Raw genomic sequence first — 20,865 nt, forward strand, 5'->3', positions numbered from 1 at the left:
TTTTGTCTTTGATGAGAAGGGAAGGTCCGTCTGAAAAAGACTTTCTAATGCTTAAGTCAGTAGGAGCACAAAAGTGATATGTTCTTAACAATATAAGAGTTAAGAGTATGAGATAAGATAAAGTGTACTTCCTAGAGAGTATGTATTTATAGATTTTTTAGGTGATGTTCTTTGAGTTGGTCCATGAGACCTTTAGATTAACCATATGATTACTATTTATTGTTTCATAAATAGTCGTTCATCATTTAAGGCTCAACAATTAGACCGTTTCACTCATAATGGTCATTGATGACAATGAAGGTTGAGTTAGAAGATGTATACAGTCACCCCAAACTCTTTAATATTTCTGACCTTAAGATGAGTGGCTACATATTCATGGTCTATAATTATAAAAAACCTATTAAGTCATAATATATTTATATTAAAAAACTTTTATAATCTAATCCACATGTTATCTTAAAAAATAAATGCAATAACTTTCTTACTAATATATACATGTTCCAGCCAAGAGTCGTGGTGACCTTAGACCTAAAACATTCAGTATAGCCAATAATAAGTATACTCTTAGCTAGCGTGTGATCTGTCTTTCCCTGACATCTTCTTGAGTATATATATTGTTCTTCACCCTCTGCTTCTACATTACCTGGTTTTATTATTGACCTTCTTCCATAATAAATACTCTCCTTTACTCATATGCTGATTACTCGAAATTCTCACAATTTGTACTGATATGACATAAAATCTCTTTAAAACCACCTCAACAAATGATCCTTTAATATACGGGTTTGATTAATAACACTATAACTCCTAGTCTCGAGTAATAGTAAGTCATTAAAACTTAAAAACCAAGTTAATTCAAACTATCTTCGATCAATCTACATTTCCTTAACCTCAAATTCGACCCATATCACTACAATACCATACCAATAAAATCTAAAATTTAGACTAACGAAATTAGTGTATTTAAAAATCTAAAACAAAAATCAAATACACACAATCCGCCTGTGAGTACGCATCAAACTAGTCTCCTTAAAAACATACTTCGAACTTAAACACATTCCGACCCGATTCTTTTGAACTTGGTAGCGTGACCCGATAACATCCTTAACAAAGCCGAAAAACCAACATCAACGATAACCCTTCTACCCAACACTGATCCATCAACCCAAAATGGCGTCACTTCACCACCACCACCACCACCTTCTTCTCTCTCTTCCGTTCCCTCACTCTCCAACTCCACCCAAACGCTTGTTCTTCAAAACCACACGCCCACTCATTACAACACGCGCCACCGTCGAATCCCCAACTCCAAAACGACGCGGCCGAAAGAAGAAGCCCCCACCACCCGAAACACCACCTGCAAACGACACGCCGGAGCCCCAAAACGCAGAGGCTAAAAAGGAACAACCTTCGGAGGACGACGAGCTCTTCGACTACGACGACGGCATCGACTTCCCCTACGAGGATCCGCCTCTGGTGTGCTGCTACGGCGCGGCGCGGAGGGAGTTCATCCCCGGGGTGCGGGTGCAGTTGCATCCGATGCATGCGGACAAATACTCGGAATGGAAGATGCTGCAGTGGAAGCCACCGGAGTTCGCGCGGGCGCCGGGGGGGCCGCCCTCGAACGTGGCGGTGGCGCACGTGCGGCTTGGGGGGCGCGCCGCGTTTTTGGGGAAGGTGGGGAGGGACGAGTTCGGGGATGATTTGGTGCTGACGATGAACAAGGAGAGGGTGCAGACAAGAGGGGTTAAGTTTGATGAGGGGCGCAGAACTGGGTGCTCGTACATGAAGGTGAAGTTTGAGGAGGGGAAGATGAAGATGGAGACGGTTAAGGACTCTGCTGAGGACGCGCTTCTTGCATCTGAACTCAACCTTGCAGTTTTGAAAGAGGTATTTGTTTTGATTCTTCAACTGTTTTGTGCTTAGGCCTATGAATTATTGCTGTTGAGAAACATTAAGAATGTGTTTGGAAGTTTAATTGAATCAACTAATCAAGGTTTTTACTGAATTGAAGGGAAAGGAAATTGGTTGGAGAGAAAATGTAAGGTAAAGGTGAGTATAGATGAACTCTAGAAGTAAAAGTTCTAATTTTCCTTCCTTGTAAAATTCAAACATTTTTTTGTCTCTCTTATTTTCTTTCCATATCAAAGAGACTCTAGAGAACCACGGTTGAGCTTTGAGGAGATCAACTTAACCATTAGGTTTAAACTTAGTGACATAGAATAGAACCAACAACAACCTATTGTCTTCTTCCCAGAAGGAAGATGAAATAACTCCCATGTTTTGTTATGTTCAAGAGCCGCATTTCAGTAATCAGGGTTTGTCACCGTCTAGGATGATCAAGTGCTTTTGTCACATTTTTAGGAATAGTAATAGAAAAAACAGAATAAATAAAGGAAAAACAGGAAGGAGACAACTTGTGGTAGCTAAGAAAATTGTAAATAGGGTGAGGACCACAGGTAGAACAAGCACCTTTGCGAATGGTAATGGGCCTACTCGAGTCATCATGATCAGGAGCTCATGGTATTAAGTGATGGTTAAGGACCTGCTTGGGGCACTGAACTAGCTATTTGGTTCCTGCGTTGATAAGTAATAAGAGGTGGTGGCGATGGTTTAGGAGGATTGTGTATGGAATTTTGGGTGTAAAGAGTAGAAGGAACAGAATATTCATTAAGGGCACAGGTAGAACATGTTGGAAAAAATTAGAATCCTGTGTAGAAGGATGGAAGAAGCGAGTTGGTCCAAAAAATGTGACATTAGCATACATACTTCTTGGTGGGGAGTAACTGATATCCTTTTTAAAGTTGAGAATAGTCCAAGAAGACTCATTTGATGCTCTAGCTGAGAGTTTATCTAACCTAAATACATGCCATGGACAAACAAGTGGAGAGATATGAAAGAGGGATTATTTTTAAAATGGAATGGAGTAGGAAACTTTATTTTCAAGTTAAGAAGAAGACATTATGTTAATGAGAAAACAGGCAGTTAGGCTAGCATCATCCCAATCTGTTAATGGTTGTGGGATTTTTGAATATTGTAGTTGCATATTTCTTGGACTTGGAAAAGCATTTAGCAACTATGTATAGACTTGGTAATGCTGTAAACAATTCTCATTAAGCTGAGTGTGGAGGCACCAAGTGTTTATTTTGAATGATCTTTTTTAACACACTGCACTTTGGATAAAAAGGTGATGAAAATAGCAGCTAATCTTTTATGCAGTGCAAAAAGGATGGGTGAAATTTAATGTTTGTGCTTACTGTGAGTAGTGTGAGAAGGATGACAATTTAAGATGAAGGAAGGTTAAAAGAAATTATTGATGGACAAAGAGTGCAAATCAACAAAATATTACATAACAATTGAATACATTGCCAATTTGACTGTTGTTACATTTCTTTTGTTAGCTTGCAAACCAAACACTTTATTTTGATGTCATAAAGATACTGGGTAGGGAAATTGAATGTGACTTTAGGTGGTATAACTCCATAGATGAAGATATTTGTTACAGTAAGAGTGGGACTATGTTGCCTTGTTTGTTGTGTGAAGTGTACACTGAGTTTGTTGTGATTTCTTTTGTGTGGACTACTGCAGGCCAGGATTTTCCATTTCAATTCAGAAGTTCTTACATGCCCCACTATGGAATCAACTCTATTCAGAGCAATTAAGTGGACAAGAAAGTTTGGTGGTCTTGTATTTTTTGATTTAAATCTGCCATTATCCTTGTGGAGATCTCGCGATGAGACTAGAGAAAGAATAAAAAAAGCATGGAATGAAGCAGACATCATTGAAGTTTCAAGAAGCGAGCTAGAATTCCTTCTAGATGAAGAATATTACGAGAGAAAGAGAAATTACAGGCCACAATACTTTGCTGAAAGTTACGAACAAACCAAGAATTTACAAGAGTATTACCATTACACTCCTGAAGAAATTGCTCCTTTGTGGCATGATCGACTTAAATTCCTGTTTGTAACCGATGGAACAATTAGAATTCACTACTATACCCCTTCTTTTGATGGATCTGTTGTTGGAACTGAAGATGTGCTCATAACTCCATTTACCTGTGATAGAACTGGCTCAGGTGATGCTATTGTAGCTGCTATTTTAAGAAAGCTAACCACATGCCCAGAGATGTTTGAAAATCAAGATGTTTTGGAGAGACAACTACGCTTTGCTGTTGCAGCAGGAATTATAGCCCAATGGACTATTGGTGCTATCAGAGGTTTTCCTACTGAAAGTGCTACTCAGAACCTCAAAGAACAAGTTTATGTACCTTCAATGTGGTGATAAATTGTATGTGTAACTTCAATAGAGCTTAGCAGAGTTCAAAGGCATTAGTTGGCAGTTATTGTTTGATTATTCATTTGGTTCTTAGATTGCTAAAGTTGTTTAGTTCTTTGCTTTGGCTCCAATTCATGTCATCCAATGCCTTACTTTTTCATGACAGGAGGCAGGGTGTGAATTGAAATTTTTGTAGGTAATAGTTGTAATGTACACTATTTTTGTAACACTTTGTATTTCTAATGTTCTTCTCTTTCTTCCTCATTGTTGACCTTCTGCTGCTTTAGTTTTAGGCACCTTCGTTCTATTCATGCAACAATCTACTATTTGATTTCTTTATTTCTACAAAAAATTTAGCATAAAATAATAGATTTTGTTTGGTAATACATCTATATTTTTGAATATTTTGGTCATTTGCATATACTTTACTGTTAACAACTAAGTGAGTGAGATTATGGTTACAACTTCTTAGATGAGAGCATATTATATAAGGTTTTAGGTCTCGGGTAAAGATTACACTGTATGTGCTAAATTTTGCGATATGTGATTACACTATATGTGCTAAATTTTGTGTTTTTAGTACAAGAAAGGGACAGCAAGAGTGTTATACAAAACAATTCTTTCACATAAAATTATATCTATGTAGCACAGACACTGATACGATACCGACACGGACATGGAGATACGTAAAATCTCTAAAATGTAGGATACGAATCTATATATTATATAATTATGAATTATATAAATTGACAATAAAGAGTTATGCGCACAAGTATGTTCTAAATTAATTTTTGGAGTAGAAAGATGTTTTTCATGACTGGTTTACAATGATTTGTTTCTTATTTTTATAATAATAATAACAATTTATACAATAAAGTTTGATTTTTTAGAAAATTAATGTATTTTTCTTTTTTAAAATTGTGTTAAAACCATAATAGAATTGACATAAATCTAACAAATAATTGAAAACTTCACAGATACGTATCCTACAGGTGTCAATGAGTATCGGTGTCCGAGACACACCATTTAAGAAGAGTTTCTGAAGAATTATATTGTGTTGTGAATGTTGATTAACTTTCTAGTAATAATTTAAGTAGAGTTATCTTTCTTTATAAATCCTTCCTTTTCTTTTGAAGATATCTCAAACAAATACCTATAATTCTAGTTTTCAAATTATATGAAGCCAAACACATTTCAAATTGGACCTATTATTATTATTTTTGTCATCTTTTTAATAAGGTAATTTTAACTTTTAATAAATAAAATAATATTTTTATTTAATAAAATAATTGAGCATCCTTTTACTAATAAATAAGCCCATAACTGCTCTATTTAAAAGTAACCACCAAATAATTTTTTTCAACACTATTTCAAAAATTATATATTTTTTAAATTATATTCTTTTAATGTTTTTAATAATATCTTTTTAAAACTGTATATTTTAGAAAGTGTAATATTTTTAAAGCGTAAATAACGACAATTCGTTGCGAGGTTACTCTATTTAAAATTTCAATAATATTTTCTCATATGAATATAAAATATTAATAAAGTAATATGATTTGAAATTTTGGTTATTTACGTTTATAAAATAATAATAATAATAATATGTTTATGAAAGAAAAAAAATATTTAATAAGAATAGTGTAACCTTTTTCACACAAAACTACGATAATCTCTATCATAAAAACTATAACAAAAGATAATTAAAGTAAATAACATATTATCTTCATTTTTAACCCTCTAAATAAATTAAACTCTAATTAATATTAATTTATTAAAAAAGTAAAGGATATAACTCTTACCACTAAATTTTGATTAGTCAATTAAGAAAAAAAATCTAGTCAGAATGTTAAATAAGGAGACCTTAATAAAAATGGAAAGAAAATAAAATAAAGAAATATATATGTGAAATTAGGAAACTATATTATTGTTATCATAATAAATTTGTAATATTTTGTATTTCCCTTTTTCCCTTAAGTATAACAAACCATCTCACACTATCTCACAATATTTTCTCCACTTTCTCTTCTTCAAGTTTGATTTCAAAGTGCAAAAGATTGTGAGTTGTGTATTTGATTTGATTCGGAGTGTTTTCGTGAAACAATTTTGTTGAACGCATTCAAAGGTGTCGTTTTCAATGACTTGTGAAAGGGATAACGTTTTTCACTCTCTAGTTGCCTTCATTGTTGATCAATATCTCTCACAAAACCAATTCTCCCAAACGCAGGCCATCTTCCACAATGAAGCTTCGTCACTCTTTGCAAATTCATCAACAAATGAGGTTAATCTTTCTACTTTTTTAACCTTTTGTTGTTTTCTTTTCTCTTTCAAGTTTTCACGAATGAGTTCGCGTTCTTTTTTCACTTTTCTCCCAAATTTGTTGTTTTTGCGGTGTTTCAGAATTTGTTGAGTTTGGAGGAGATGCTGAATCAATATGTATTTATGAAGCAACAGACTATAATGTTAGAGAAAGAAAAGGTGATGGTGATGCAAGAGAAAAATAGAATCCAAATGTTGTTGCAAAACATTCAGAATGCTCTTGACAGTTTCCATGCAAGATCACCTTTGTCCAATGCCGCAACTATTATCACAAATTCTGCAGTTGTTCCTCCAATGCAAAGTTCTAATAGAAATCCTCCAGGTTGGTACACTATTTTTCTAGTTCTTAATGAATTAAAATATGGTTAATGTTGATTTTTGTATTTTTGAGTTCTTTTCATCCTAAACCTATATGCAAAACACATTGTCGTTGTCACCTATACCCGTGGACAATGTAAGCTTGTCATCACCTATGATCAAAGAGCTTGACGAAAAGAGAAAAGATACTCCCATAGTAGATGGATCTATAGTTGCAAAGAAACCTCGTGGTAGACCACCCGGCCAAAAAAATAAAGTCCAAGGTATAGAATTGTTTATATTTTTGTAAAGTATACACTAAGTTTTTATATGTGATCAATTACATTTTTTACTTTATCCTTATTTCTAGGTATAAAGAAATTGTTAACATCTCCAAATAACAAAGTAGATTTTGGATCCAATTCTGCAACAACTCAATTGGTCCAGAACTGTGCACTCGGGGAATGACATATTTCAACTAATTCATTTCAATGTTCTAATGCATCCCTGCCTATTGAGATTTCAACCAATAGAGTTATGGTTGAAACTGTAAAACAAATGGTTTGTAAAGAAGACAATCATGACATTTCTTATATTGAGGCACATAGTGATCAATCAAATAAGGAGAATACAAATTAGACAAGTTAGAGAGATGCAACCAAGACAAGTACGAGGACATTGGACAAGTCATCACCAAATGAGATTCCTACCTCTGAGTCCCATAAGGACACAATTGATTGGACACACCTTGAATTTCAAACATAAGATTCGACAATTGGTCTATAGTTGATTTTTCAAACTTCGAAATAGATGACTAAAATGTATCAATAATAATTTCACCTTCTGTTGCTTTATTTTTATGCTTTTTCTATTCCTACAACAATCTTCAAATTAGTGTGACACACTTCAAATAAGCAATGTTTCATGGAGGCTTAAGATATATCATTTTTATATTATTAACTTTTAAATTGATTAAAAGTGAACAATTTTATTATAAATTTCCCATCACATTATAAATATTATTTTTATTCATATTTGAATTGTTATTAATTATTATATTATTATATTATATAATAAAATAAACTCAAATAGATTACGTTGTTCATTAAATTTCCTTTAATACTTACCAATAACCCTAACCATAGAAAAAATAGATGTGTACTTATATATTTACAAATAAAAGAAAAAGTGTTGTACCTTGATAAATGTTGCAACTCTGAAATCAAATTATGATAAACCTTTCATAATGTGATGTTTAACAAAAGAATATAAATTAATTTTATTTGTAGTTTTAGTCTTTATATTTTATAAAATTCATAATTTAAGTTATTTAGTTTTCAATTATTTTTATTTAATTTAAATTTGCATTATATCTTATTTTTTTCCTTTATATAAAATTAAAATTATTAGACTAAAATAATATATTTCTTTGTTTGTTGAGACATCTATATTTTTTAATATTTTGATCATTTACATAATATATCATACTCTCACAAATCAAAAATTCTCCAATTGACTATATTGCTACATTCATTAGTGCAAAATGTTAAAATAACTACTATTTATTAAATGCGTTTTTACCTCAAACGTAGTCTTTCAAAAGACGGTGACATTTTTTAAATTATTTTCATTTATGAATGTGTCTATTTTTTTTTTCTTTTCATCACCATTCTATGTTGTTGTTCAACTTTCTTTTGTGCTTGACCATGACACACCTTGCTCGTGGCCTCATTTCCCGTATACTTCTCGGAGACATTAGGTAAGGTTCGAGTGGACGATCACCAAATGGGTGCTCATTGCCAGGAAAAATCCTTAATTTTTTATTCCTGTCCTGTATCCATTAATTTTTGGACACACATTGAGTCGAGTTGGTCCAAGAGAAGGTTGAGTCAATTCATTATGAACCCAAGTTAAGTCAAGTTAACCTAGGTTCAAATTGCGTTCAGTCAATCCATGTCCAAGTCAAGTTGATTCGGCTTGGACACACATCGAATTAAGTCACCCTAGACCTAAGACAAGTCGAGTTGGCCTAGATCAAGTCTAGTCAGAGTCAACCCGAGCTCGAGTCCAGCTTAGACCTAATTAAGCCGATTCGATCCAGACTCCAAATAAGTTGAGTCAACTCTAGCCTAGGTCAATTTAAGTTGGTCAGACTCAAGTCGAGCAGAGTAAGCCCAAACCTAGATAAAGTTGAGTGAGCCTAGACTTAAGTCGAATCGAGTTGATCCAACCTAGGTTACGTAGAGTCAGCCCAAACCAAGTGCAACTAAGTCAACCTAACCCAAGTCAAACTGAGCAAGCCTTAACCCAAATCAAGCTAAGTAGACATGGACAAAAGTCAAATTAAGTCATCCCATACCTAGGTCAAGCTTTGTCATTTTAGGTTAAGGTGAACAAACAAATAAATATATTATTTTAGTCTAATAATTTTATATAAAGGAAAAAATAAGATAATAGATGAAAATTAAATTAAATTAAAATAATTAAAAAATAAATAAGTTAAATTGTGAATTTTATAAAATATAAAGACTAAAAGTACAATTAAACTTAATTTATATTCTGTTGTTAAACATGACCTTATAAGCATATAAAAAGGTTTATCTTAACTTGATTTATACAACACTTTTTCTTGTTTCCAAATATATAAGTAAAAAATTATTTTTAGACGGTTATTGGTTCAGTACTGCACTAAAAGATAATTTAATGAATAATGTAATTTATTTGAATCTGCTTTACTATATAATAATTGATAACAGTTAAGATATGGATAACAAATACATTTATCATAACATAAGTTGTGATGGGTATAATAAAATTGTTCACTTTTAATCAATTCAAAAGTTAATAATATAAAAATGATATATCTTAAAGCCTCCACGAAACTCTTATAGTAGTTTTTTTTCTAAAAGCTTAACTAAGTATTTATTTCTTTGTATGCTTAAGCCGAACCAAATTCATTATGTTTTGTTACAATTTAAATAATTGCACCTAATTATTGTCATTTTTCAAATGCTCTTCTAACATGTTATGTAACTATATATTTTCTTCAAAATATGCTTGTTCAAAGTATAGGTAAGCATTACATCCAACTAATGAACCAAAGAGTAGGTTTCATCTTAAATGACAACATAACAAAATGAAACTTTGTAAGAATTGATGTAGTCAAAGTCAGACTTGAAGAAAGTCAGCTCTAGTTTTATTCTTGAAAGAAAAGAAAAAAAAACACAATTAAAGGTTTATTAATTCGAATAAATTTTCATGATGACTTTTTAAATGGACTATTTTCAATAACTTATTTTGAGTGAACCTTGCAAATCACAAATTAAGAGTGCGAGTCCACTTTGTGTCAAAAAAATGTGAATGAAAACATTAAGTAACAAAATAATTTCAAATTAAAACATACTTCTAAGGATTATCCCTTGACGATCAAAAAATTATTGATTCAGGATTTCTATATCTCTTGACATTTTAGTCATCTCATTCAAAGTTTGAAAAATTAACTTTAGATCAATCGTCCAGTTGTGTGTTTGAAAATTCAAGGTGTACCCAATCGGTTGTGTTCTTGTCAGACTTAGAAGTACGAATCTCATTTAAAAATGACTTGTCCAATGTCTTCGTACTTGTCTTGGTTGTATCCCCCTTACTTGTGTAGTTTGTATTCTCCTTATTTGTTTCACCATTGTGTGCTTCAATAGGAGAAATGTCATGATTGTTTTCTTTACAAACCATTTGTTTTATAGGTTCAACACTGACTCAATTGGTTGAAATCACATATACTTTGTTATTTGGAGATGGTAATAGTGTCTTTATACATATAATTGACGATAAAGTAAGAAAAATAATTGATGACATATGAAAACATAGTGTATACTTTACATATACATAAACAATTCTATACCTTGGACTTTATGGACTTTATTTTTCTGGTTGGGTGGTCTACCACAAGGTTTCTTTGTAACTGTGGACCCATCTACTGTTGGAGTGTCTTTTCTCTTTTTGTCAAACACTCTAATCATAGGTGATGACAAGGTATAGGTGACAACACCATTGTGTTTTGCATAGGAAAAATGGTACTAGTAGACAAAACTAACATAAAAGAGAAAAAATAAATCATTAGGAACTAAAAAATGAAAAAAATCAACATTAACAATATTTGAATTCATTAACAACTATAAAAACTGTGTAACAACATGAAAGATTTGTATTATAATTTTGCATTGGAGGAAGAACTACAAAATTTGTTATAATGGTTGCGGCATTAGACAAGGGCGATCTTGCATAGAAACTGTGGAGAGCATTATGCATTTCTTGCAATAACATTTAGATTATATTTTTCTCTTGCATCACCATCACCTTTTCTTTATGCAACACTATATTATGATTTTTCATAAACACATATCGATTCATCATCTCCTCCAAACTGAACAAATTCTGGGACACCAACAAAACAAAAAATTGAGGAGAAGAGTGAAGAAGGAACGCCAACTCATAGGTGAAAATTTGAAAGAGAAAAGAAAAGAACAAAAAAAGGTTGTTAAAGAGAAAGATTAATTCATACTTTTTTTAAAAAAATAATTATTCAATATATTGGTATAAAATTTTAATTAATTAAAATCTACATAAAAAAATCCTCATATTTTTATTATTCAGATATTTTTAGAAATAATGATAAATTTGTAAAGTTACATTTTAAATATTTTAAAAAAATTATAAATTCTCTCACAATCATCACACATCACTCACGAATTCTACTAAATATTTTCTATAAATTTACTCTACATACTTTAATCTAAAGAATCTTACTTTCTTCGTATTTTCTCTCAAATTGCTCCAAATTTACTCTGTTCTTTAATAACCTCAATTGGTAAACATTCTTTGTGTTCTTTCAACATAGCAAGGAGGCTGATTGACAATATAGGTTGACATTTTTTTTTCTATCTTCTACTCTCTTTTTTATTATCTATACAACACATTATTTATGGAGTCTCACATGAAAGCTTGAGTTTGATTATTTTTTTTCCTCAATGAATCGGTAATCTATTTGGATTAGATTTTGAATGACTTTGTTTTACAAATGATGAAATTTCAAATCTAAGAATTGTTAGAGTGTAGAAAAATTATTTGACTAAACCCTAATCTTCAATCAACGAGTTCGTGATTGTATGAGTTTTACTTATATTATTGATTAGTGTGATATTAATTAATTTAAAGTGAATTTAAATGGTGATAGTTAATAGTTGAATCAACGTAAGTAGTTAATCTGTTTTAATCTTATTCCTAATTTTACAAAATCAAATAAAATCAAACGAAATCAAAACAAATCAAATCAAAACAAATCAAAGAAAAGAAAATCAAAAGCCATAAATCAAAGCAAATAAAATAAAAATAAATCAAAGCAAATAAAATAAAAATAAATGAAATCATATAAGTAAAATAAATCAAAATGAAATCTTAACAAAATAAAAATAACCATATCAAGAACTATCCTAGACCCTAAAATATTCTTGATATTCTAAAACTAACCTAAAATCTTATCTTATTTATAAAATAATTAAATATAACACTGATGAATATAAGTAAAATTCATACAATCATTGATTCATTGATTAAAAGAAATAATTTTTCTACACTCTAACAATTCTTATATTAAAAAAATAGAAAATAGAAAGAAAGATGTGAATCCGTGTTTGGATTAAGAATAAGATGCGTCAATGACGAATTTTGAGTGATTTGTGCAGAAAGTTTATTAAGTTTGTGAAGATGAGATGGTTAGGATAGAATTTATAATTTTTTAAAATTTTAAAATTTGTTCTTATTTTTAAAAATATTTAAATAATAAAATATAATTTTTTTTGTAAGTCTCAGTTAATTAAATTTCTGTACATTATTTCTTGAATAATTATTTTCATGTTGGAACATGACTATAAAAATAAAAATAATACTTGTAAAGGAAATATTTTTAACTAAGAAATCACCATTGTTTTAACTCACAACTCAGGATAGAAAAGAAAACCATCTTGATTGAATTTAAAAACGATTAAATTTAATTTAAAAATAAAAGATCAAACTAAATCTAATTAAAAATAAAATTATAATTTAACCTAAATAAAGGAACCACGTGTCATAAACGTGTACATATGTCCCTTCTAAAATAAAATAAAAATGTGCATGTATTAAGGGTAATATGGTAATGTGATGTGTTTGGACCAGCCCATCATATTATTAATAGAATAAAAAGGATAAAAAAAGATAAAACTCTGAGTAAATGTGTGTGAATAATGAAGATAAAGATATAGAGATAATATTAGATAAAAGAAGATATGAAAAGATAAAAAAAATGGAAAGATAAAATAAAGAAAATTGGGAAAGTATAAATAAATTTGAAACTTTTATATTTTCCTTTTTCTTCAAAACTCACTTACCCTCTCACACTACTCACACTATCTTCTTCCTTTCTCTAATTTTAGAGTGCAAAAAATCTTGAGTTCTGTATTAGATCGTCATTTTGGTATTCCTCTTTTGTTTGATTTGATTGGGTACTGTGTTTTTGAAACCATCTTGTTAAAGGTATTCAAAGTTGTGCTTCACAATGACCTGTGAAAGAGGTAACTTTTCTCGTGCTCTAGTTGCATTCATTGTGGATCAACATCTCTCTCGCAACCAACTCTTCCAAACGCGAGCTTCCTTTCACAACGAAGCTTCCTCACTCTTTGCCAATGCGCCACCAAATCAGGTTATTCATTTGTTCTTTCTTTCTTAATCTTCTTCTTCTTTTCTTTTTTCTTTCAAATTTCTTTCTTCACTCTTCTACTCAATCTTTGTTTTCTTTGTCTCCCAGAATTTATTGAGTTTGGAGGATATGCTGAATCAATATATATTCATAAAGAAGCAGAATGTAGAGTTGAATAAAGAAAAGGTGATGCTGATGCAAGAGAAAAATAGAATCCAGAGACTGTTGCAAGACATGCAGAATGCTGTGGACATTTTCAATACAAGATCACCCTTGTCGAATGTCGCAACCATGATCACTAATTCTGCACTTGTTCCTCCAATGCAAAATTATAATACAACTCCTCCAAGTAGGTGCACACTTTTTCTGATTATTAATCTTTGAGTTCTTTTCATTTTTTAACCTTTGGATTTGTATTTTTTTCCCTTTTTGTTAGTTGCATCTACTAGTACCGTTTTTCCTTTGCAAAACACAATATCGTTGCCACCTAAATCCATGAACACTGTAAACGTCTCATCGCCTATGGTTAGAGGATTTGACAAGAAGAGAAAAGATAGTACAACAATATATGAGTCTGGAGTTGCAAAGAAACCTCATGGTAGACCACATGGTAAGAAGAAACAAGTCCAATGTATAATTGTTTATGTTTTTGTAAACCCTAAACCCTAAACCTTAAAGTCTACAATAAATTTTTATGTCGTCAATTATATTTTTACTTTATCCTCTTTTGTAGGTATAAACATGCCGCTACCATCTCCTATTAACAAAGTAGATTTTGGATCCTCATCTGCAATGACTCAATCATTGGTCGGGAACTTCGCAACCAGCGTATCACACATTTCAACTAATTCAGTTTCGACAACACATCCCACACCCAGTTCATTTCATAGTGATACACATGACGTATCCCCGCCTACTAATATTTCTCCTATTGCAACATGTAATGGGGAGGTCATTGACCCTTCTTATAATGCGATTTCAATCAAGAGAGTTATTGTTAAACCTCATGAACAAATGGTTTATAAAGAAGACAATCGTGACATTTCTCCTCGTGATGTTGGTAAGAAGGATATGGTGGACAAGACAAGTATGAGGGTGTTGGGCGTTACTTCTTCCCATATAGTTGAAAACTTGGACAAGTCATTTTCAAACAAGATTCCTATTTCTGAGTCTGAAAAGGAAAAAGACGATAGCGCACATCTTGATTTGTCAAACAGAGAATTGGAAGACTGGTTACAAATTGATTTTTCAAAGAGAGAATTGGAAGACTGGTTAAAAAATGATTTTCAAACTTCGAAATAGTGGACTCATTCACTAACTTGTCAAGAGATATAAAAATGCTGAATCAAGAATTTTTTGATCATTCATCTTAGAAGTAGTGCTCAAAGGTAGAAGTAGTGTCAAAGGTATGTTTTAATTTTGAATTTTGTTGTTATTTAATGTTTCTATTTCACATTATTTTATTGTAAATTGTATTTGGTAGTCAAATTGAACTTGTTACTTTAGGTGGTATAACCAAAAAGGTGGAGATGATAACAATTTGTTATTTTAAGAGGAATAATACTCTTCTGCATGAACATTTTGTCATGTGAAGAGAAAAACTGAATTTGTTTTAACTTTTTTTTCTTCTTCTTTTTTTTGTGTGGATTATTACAGGCTATGATTTTCAATTTCAATTCAGAAGTTCTAACATGACCACCATGCAATCAACACTACATAGAACTTAAATGAAGTTGAAAGTTTAGAGACATTTTATATTTTTTTTTTATGTAAATCTGTCATTATCTATAAGACTATGTAATATATATTTTGTTTATAAGACTATGTAATATATATTTTGTTTATGTAACTATGGTTGACTTGCTGACGATTTATTATTTAGAACTCAGAATATAAATAATGTGACAATATCACCAAGAGTTGAAATATAATAAAAAAAATTGCAATGATTTTACATGGTTTAAATTGAGGTAGTTGTTCGTTGTTGTTATAGTTTCAATTTGGTTTCTTGTTAGATGTTTTTCTTATTACTTCCACCATCATTCTATAAAACATGACACTAAAGTGTCACAATGAAGAAAGTAAAGTGTTTTGCATTTGAAAAAATATCTTGAAAAATTCAAAAGGAATCACATTTTTTAATTTATTTGATTTCCAGTTGTTAGATTCAGTTTATAATTATACTAGTTTCATTCACTTGTTACTGAAAAAAAATTATAATTAGAACATGAGATCATAAAAAGACAAGAGCAAAACAAAACATGTACGTTTATTTACGGTTTCTCCAAATTTTAAACCAAGAAAACTCAGAATATCATAAATGAAGAGACTTAAAATAAAGCATGAACATTTATTTTTATACCTTATAAGAGAGACTATTTTGATAATAATAAAAATATAATTTAAAAATATCGTGACTGAATTATGAGTATAATTTACGTTATAAATTTGTTTTTATTATTATAATTATTATTATGCACTATTTTATACACACGAATTCACATTATAAATTTGTTGTTGTTTTTATTATAACAATAATAATAAATAATAAATAATAATAATTCTTATTATTATTATGCACTCTTTTATAAAATTTATAAACAAGTTCACACAGGAATTCTGATTATAAATAATTTATTATTATTATTATTATAATTATACACTAGTTTATAAAATTTACAAATATAATTATAATTATTATTATTCAGCGAAAACACAGAGCGGATAAAACATATCATTTAAATATAATATATAATATATAATTAAATTATAACAATAATCAAATGGTATAAAACATATAATTTTAAATTTTAAATTTTTTTAAAATTTTCAAATTTTATTTATTATTTTCTTTATTTATTCTTATTGAGATAAAAATAATAAATTGTTAAGTATTATGATTCTGCCTTGGTTTGTGCTGCGTTTACTGCTAGGACTAATGTTCCGTGGATGCTTCAGAATCGATGGAATACTTGTCTTAATTTTTGTGGGACAATCAGGTTTAGGGTAACTCATATTTTTCGTGAAGGGAATGCGTGTGCTGATAAGTTGGCTAATTTAGGATTTATTCATAGAGAATCATTTCATTGGTATAATAGACTCCCAGCTAGTCTGTTCTTAGAATTCTTTATGAATAGGTATAATCTACCTATGTATCGTTTGTGTTAACATATGGATTTTGGTCTAGTCCCCCCATATTTTTGTATTTTCTTTCTTTTTTTCTTTTTTTAATAATATTTTTTTCATGTGATGGCAAATGATTGTTATTACTTGAGGTGTCAGCTTAGCTGAGATGTCAAGTTGCATAGTGATGCCTAACACAAAAACTTTATAAAAAAAAAAGTATTATGATTTATTTGATTCTCATAAGAAAAATAAAAATCGAGTTACAACGTGAAATAAATAAATTAAAAATTAAAAAAAATAATAAGTGAAAGAAGTAAAAACAGAAAGAAGTTGCTTGGTGAAACAGTTTTTAAAACAAAATTATAATATCGTTTTTAAAATGTTATAAAGCGGAATATAATAATGAAAAGAAAAATCCTATATATTTTATAATCCTTTCTTCTTCTCTACAATAATGTCGTATTCGGAACGTATTCATCTTCTGCGTTGACATCCACATCAACAATAACATCAAGATAACTTTGTACATGTGCAAAAGTCTGAATGTCCTGTATTCAAGTAAGTTCGAAATATTCTGCTTCTCTATCTTTTTCTCTTCCGCCTTTACTTGTTGTACAAAAATAAAAAGCAGAGTAAAAGAAATAAAAAATAGGGTCATTAACAATTAAACAATGAGAATTTATACAACTTGTATGAATTGATCAGAACAAAATAAACGATAATGACATTGGTTCAATAAGAAATACAAGAATGAAAAACAAGCTAAGTTTTTGTAGTTTACATCCTTTTTTGATATTTATTATTCTTTTTTTTTTTCGTTTCAATTTTTTTTTCTTACACTTCTCTTAAATTTTTCTTTCAATTGTGCCTTCTTTTTGTGTGTTCGAGGTTGTTAAAGTAACTGTTCATCAAACCAAGTTTCAATTCAAAGTTTTATTTAACTCATTCTTTTCAAATAATTGTAGTGCAGACACAGTTTCTTTCAAATTTAATATTAATTTTTTTTAGTTGAAATGTAAGTAAATGTCATAAGGTATTATATTTTGATTTTGACAATTGGAGTATGATGTGTGTTTCTCTCCTTTATAAATAAAACTGATTTTATTTGACATATTATAGGTCTGTAGTTTAGGCTAAAACTGCATCATTTTTCAAATTCAATTTTCATAGTTGTTTTCACTCTATTATTGACCACACTAGACCTGCATGGCAAAAAAACAAAATAAAAGCAAATAAAATAAAATATAAACAAATCCAATAAAAGAAAATCAAAAGCAATAAATCAAAGCAAATAAAATAAAAATAAATGAAAGCAAATAAAATAAAATCAAAACAAGAAAATCAAAGGCAATAAATCAAAGCAAATAAAATAAAAACAAACCAAAGCAAATAAAATAAAATAAAATAAAATGAAATCATATCAGTAAAATAAATCAAAATGAAATCTTAACAACATAAAATTAACCATATCAAGAATTATCCTAGAACCTAAAATATTCTTGATTGCAACAACTCCAATTTGATATTTAAGTTGTACTATACATAAAATAAAATAATTAAATATAACACTAATCAATATAAGTAAAATTCATACTGATTGATTAAAGATTAGGGTTTAGTCAAATAATTTTTCTGACAATTCTTAGATTGAAATTTCATCCTTTGGAAAATAAAATCATTCATTTTCTAAGTCTCAAATTAATATAAAATATTATTAATAATAATAATAATAATATGTTGATAAAAAAAAATCATATCTATTGATATTTTACTAAAATTTACTAAAATGTCAAGAGATATGAAAAAATATTTAATGTTTGATCTTTTTATTGTGCCCAATTCATATCATTAATAGAATAAAAAGGGTAAAAAGATAAAATTCTAACTAATGTGTGGATAATTAAGGAAAAAAAAATCTATAGAAGATATTAGATAGAAAAAGATAAAAGATAAATAAAAAAAATGGAAAGAGAAATTAAGCGAAATTGAGAAAGTATAAATAAGTTTGAAAGTTTTATATTTCTTTCTTCCCTTCAAGACTCATCACAGACTCTTACTCTGTTCTTCCTTACTCTGTTCTTCCTTTCTCTGTTTCAGAGCGCAGAAAATATTGAGTTCTGCATTTGATCGTCTTTCTGGTATTTCTCTTTCGTGTTTCTGAAACCATTGTTGAACGCATTCAAAGTTGTTCTTCGCAATGAACTGTGAAAGGGGTAATATTTCCCGCGCTCTACTTGCCTTCATCGTCGATCAATATCTTGCTCGCAACCAATTCTCCCAAACGCGAGCGTGCTTTCGCCATGAAGCTTCTTCGCTCTTTGCCAATGCGTTACCAAATCAGGTTATTCTTCCTTCTTTCTCAATCTTCTCTTTCTTTTCTTTTTCTCTTTCAAATTTCTTTCTTCACTCTTCTCTTCAATTTTATTTTTTTGTCTCACAGAATATGTTGAGTTTGGAGGAGATGCTGAGTCAGTATATACTTATGAAGAAGCAGAATATAGAGTTGGAGAAAGAGAAGGTGTTGCTGATGCAGGAGAAAAACAGAATCCAAAGGCTGTTGCAAGACATGCAGAACGCTATGACCCTTTTCAATGCATCATCACCCTGGTCGAATAACAATGTCGCAGGCGTGATCGCTAATTCTGCACTTGTTCCTCCAATGCAAAATTCCATTACAACTCTTCCTCCAGGTGTGTGTGCACACTTTTTCTGGTTTTTGATTAATTAAAATATGGTTTTCGTGTTCATCTTTCAGTTCTTTCCCATTTTTTTAACGTTGGGATTTATTGTTTTTTTCCCTTTTTTTAGTTGCATCTACTACTATGGTTTTTCCTGTGCAAAACACAACGTCCTTGCCACCTTCTAAACCCTCACCACCCATGAACAGTGTAAACTTCTCAACACCTATGGTTAGAGGATTTGACCAGAACAGAAAAGATAGTCCAGCAGTATATGAGTCTGGAGTTGCAAAGAAACCTCGTGGTAGACCACCCGGCAAGAAGAAACCAGTCCAAGGTCCGAAACAAGTCCAAGGTATAATTGTTTATCCTTTTGTAAAGTCTATACTAAATTTTCATATCCTCAATTGTATTTTTATGTTATCCTCTTTTGTTCTTTTGTAGGTATAAACATGCCGCTACCATCTCCTGTTAATAAGGTAGATTTTGGATCCTCTTCTGGAATGACTCAGTCGATGGTTGGGAATTTTGCAATCAGCGGATCACACATCTCGACTACACATCCCACACCCTTTTCATTTCACAGTGATACACATGGTGTTACTCCAGTTACTGGTATTTCTCCTGTTGCAACATGTAATGGGGAGGTCATTGTCCCTTCTTCCAATGTGATTTCAACCATTATGGTTGAACCTCAGGAACAAATGGTTTATAAGGAAAATAATCGTGGCATTTCTCCTCCTGAGGCAAGTAAGAGTGATAGTGTGGACAAGACAAGTACTGGGGTATTGGATGTTAATTCTTCCCATACACTTGAAAACTTGGACAAGTCGTTTTCAAAAGAGATTTCTACTTCTGAGTCTGAAAGGGAAAGAGACAATTATGCAGATCTTGATTTTCCAAACAGAGGATTGGACGACTGGTCAAAAATTGATTTTTCAAGCTTCGGAATAGAGGACTCATTCACTAACTTGTCAAGAGATATAGAAATGCAGAATCAAGAATTTTTTGATCATCAAGCTTAGAAGTATGTTTTAATTTTGAATTTTGTTGTTGTTTAATGTTTCTATATCTCATTCTTTTGACACAAAGTAGACCTACTTTTGCTTCTTAATTTGGGGTGTGCATTTCTAGTAGAAATAAGTAACTGAAAACCGTCTATTTGTATGACAGTTTGTCCTAGTAAATAAAGTTTTCAAATTCTTTGGTCTAGGCCTTTAATTGTGTTTTTTCTTTTCTTTCAAGAATAGAACTAGAGTTGACTTTCTTAACGTCTGAATTTGATTACTATGAAGTATTGAATGTGATGGATTGAATTGATTTTGAGAATTTTGACCATAAAGTTTTCAACAGGGAAAAGTTGGATGTGTGATTTTTATTGTAGCTACATATTTTTAGAACTTGATAATGTATTTAGGAACTAAATGAATCAACTTGTTA

General features: G+C 30.5%; 3 protein-coding genes across 3 annotated transcripts; all 3 read left to right on the plus strand.

Moving 5' to 3' along the window:
- The first annotated feature begins 1,055 nt into the window (after window positions 1-1,055).
- Window positions 1,056-4,539, plus strand: LOC137818696 (fructokinase-like 1, chloroplastic). Its single transcript, XM_068622260.1, has 2 exons — window positions 1,056-1,890; window positions 3,589-4,539. The coding sequence occupies exons 1-2, from the start codon at window positions 1,171-1,173 to the stop codon at window positions 4,279-4,281; spliced, it is 1,413 nt and encodes a 470-aa protein (XP_068478361.1). The 5' UTR covers window positions 1,056-1,170; the 3' UTR covers window positions 4,282-4,539.
- Window positions 4,540-13,480: 8,941 nt separating this feature from the next.
- On the plus strand, window positions 13,481-14,923 carry LOC137819081 (uncharacterized). The gene is made up of 4 exons (XM_068622822.1): window positions 13,481-13,624; window positions 13,730-13,970; window positions 14,058-14,231; window positions 14,355-14,923. Exons 1-4 carry the CDS (start codon window positions 13,481-13,483, stop codon window positions 14,921-14,923), a joined length of 1,128 nt encoding a protein of 375 aa, XP_068478923.1.
- Window positions 14,924-18,944: 4,021 nt separating this feature from the next.
- Window positions 18,945-20,450, plus strand: LOC137819083 (uncharacterized). Its single transcript, XM_068622823.1, has 4 exons — window positions 18,945-19,088; window positions 19,188-19,437; window positions 19,556-19,780; window positions 19,870-20,450. The coding sequence occupies exons 1-4, from the start codon at window positions 18,945-18,947 to the stop codon at window positions 20,448-20,450; spliced, it is 1,200 nt and encodes a 399-aa protein (XP_068478924.1).
- Window positions 20,451-20,865: the final 415 nt, after the last annotated feature.

This window comes from Phaseolus vulgaris, chromosome 10 (assembly GCF_000499845.2).
Source record: "Phaseolus vulgaris cultivar G19833 chromosome 10, P. vulgaris v2.0, whole genome shotgun sequence".
Taxonomy (NCBI): Eukaryota; Viridiplantae; Streptophyta; class Magnoliopsida; order Fabales; family Fabaceae; genus Phaseolus; species Phaseolus vulgaris.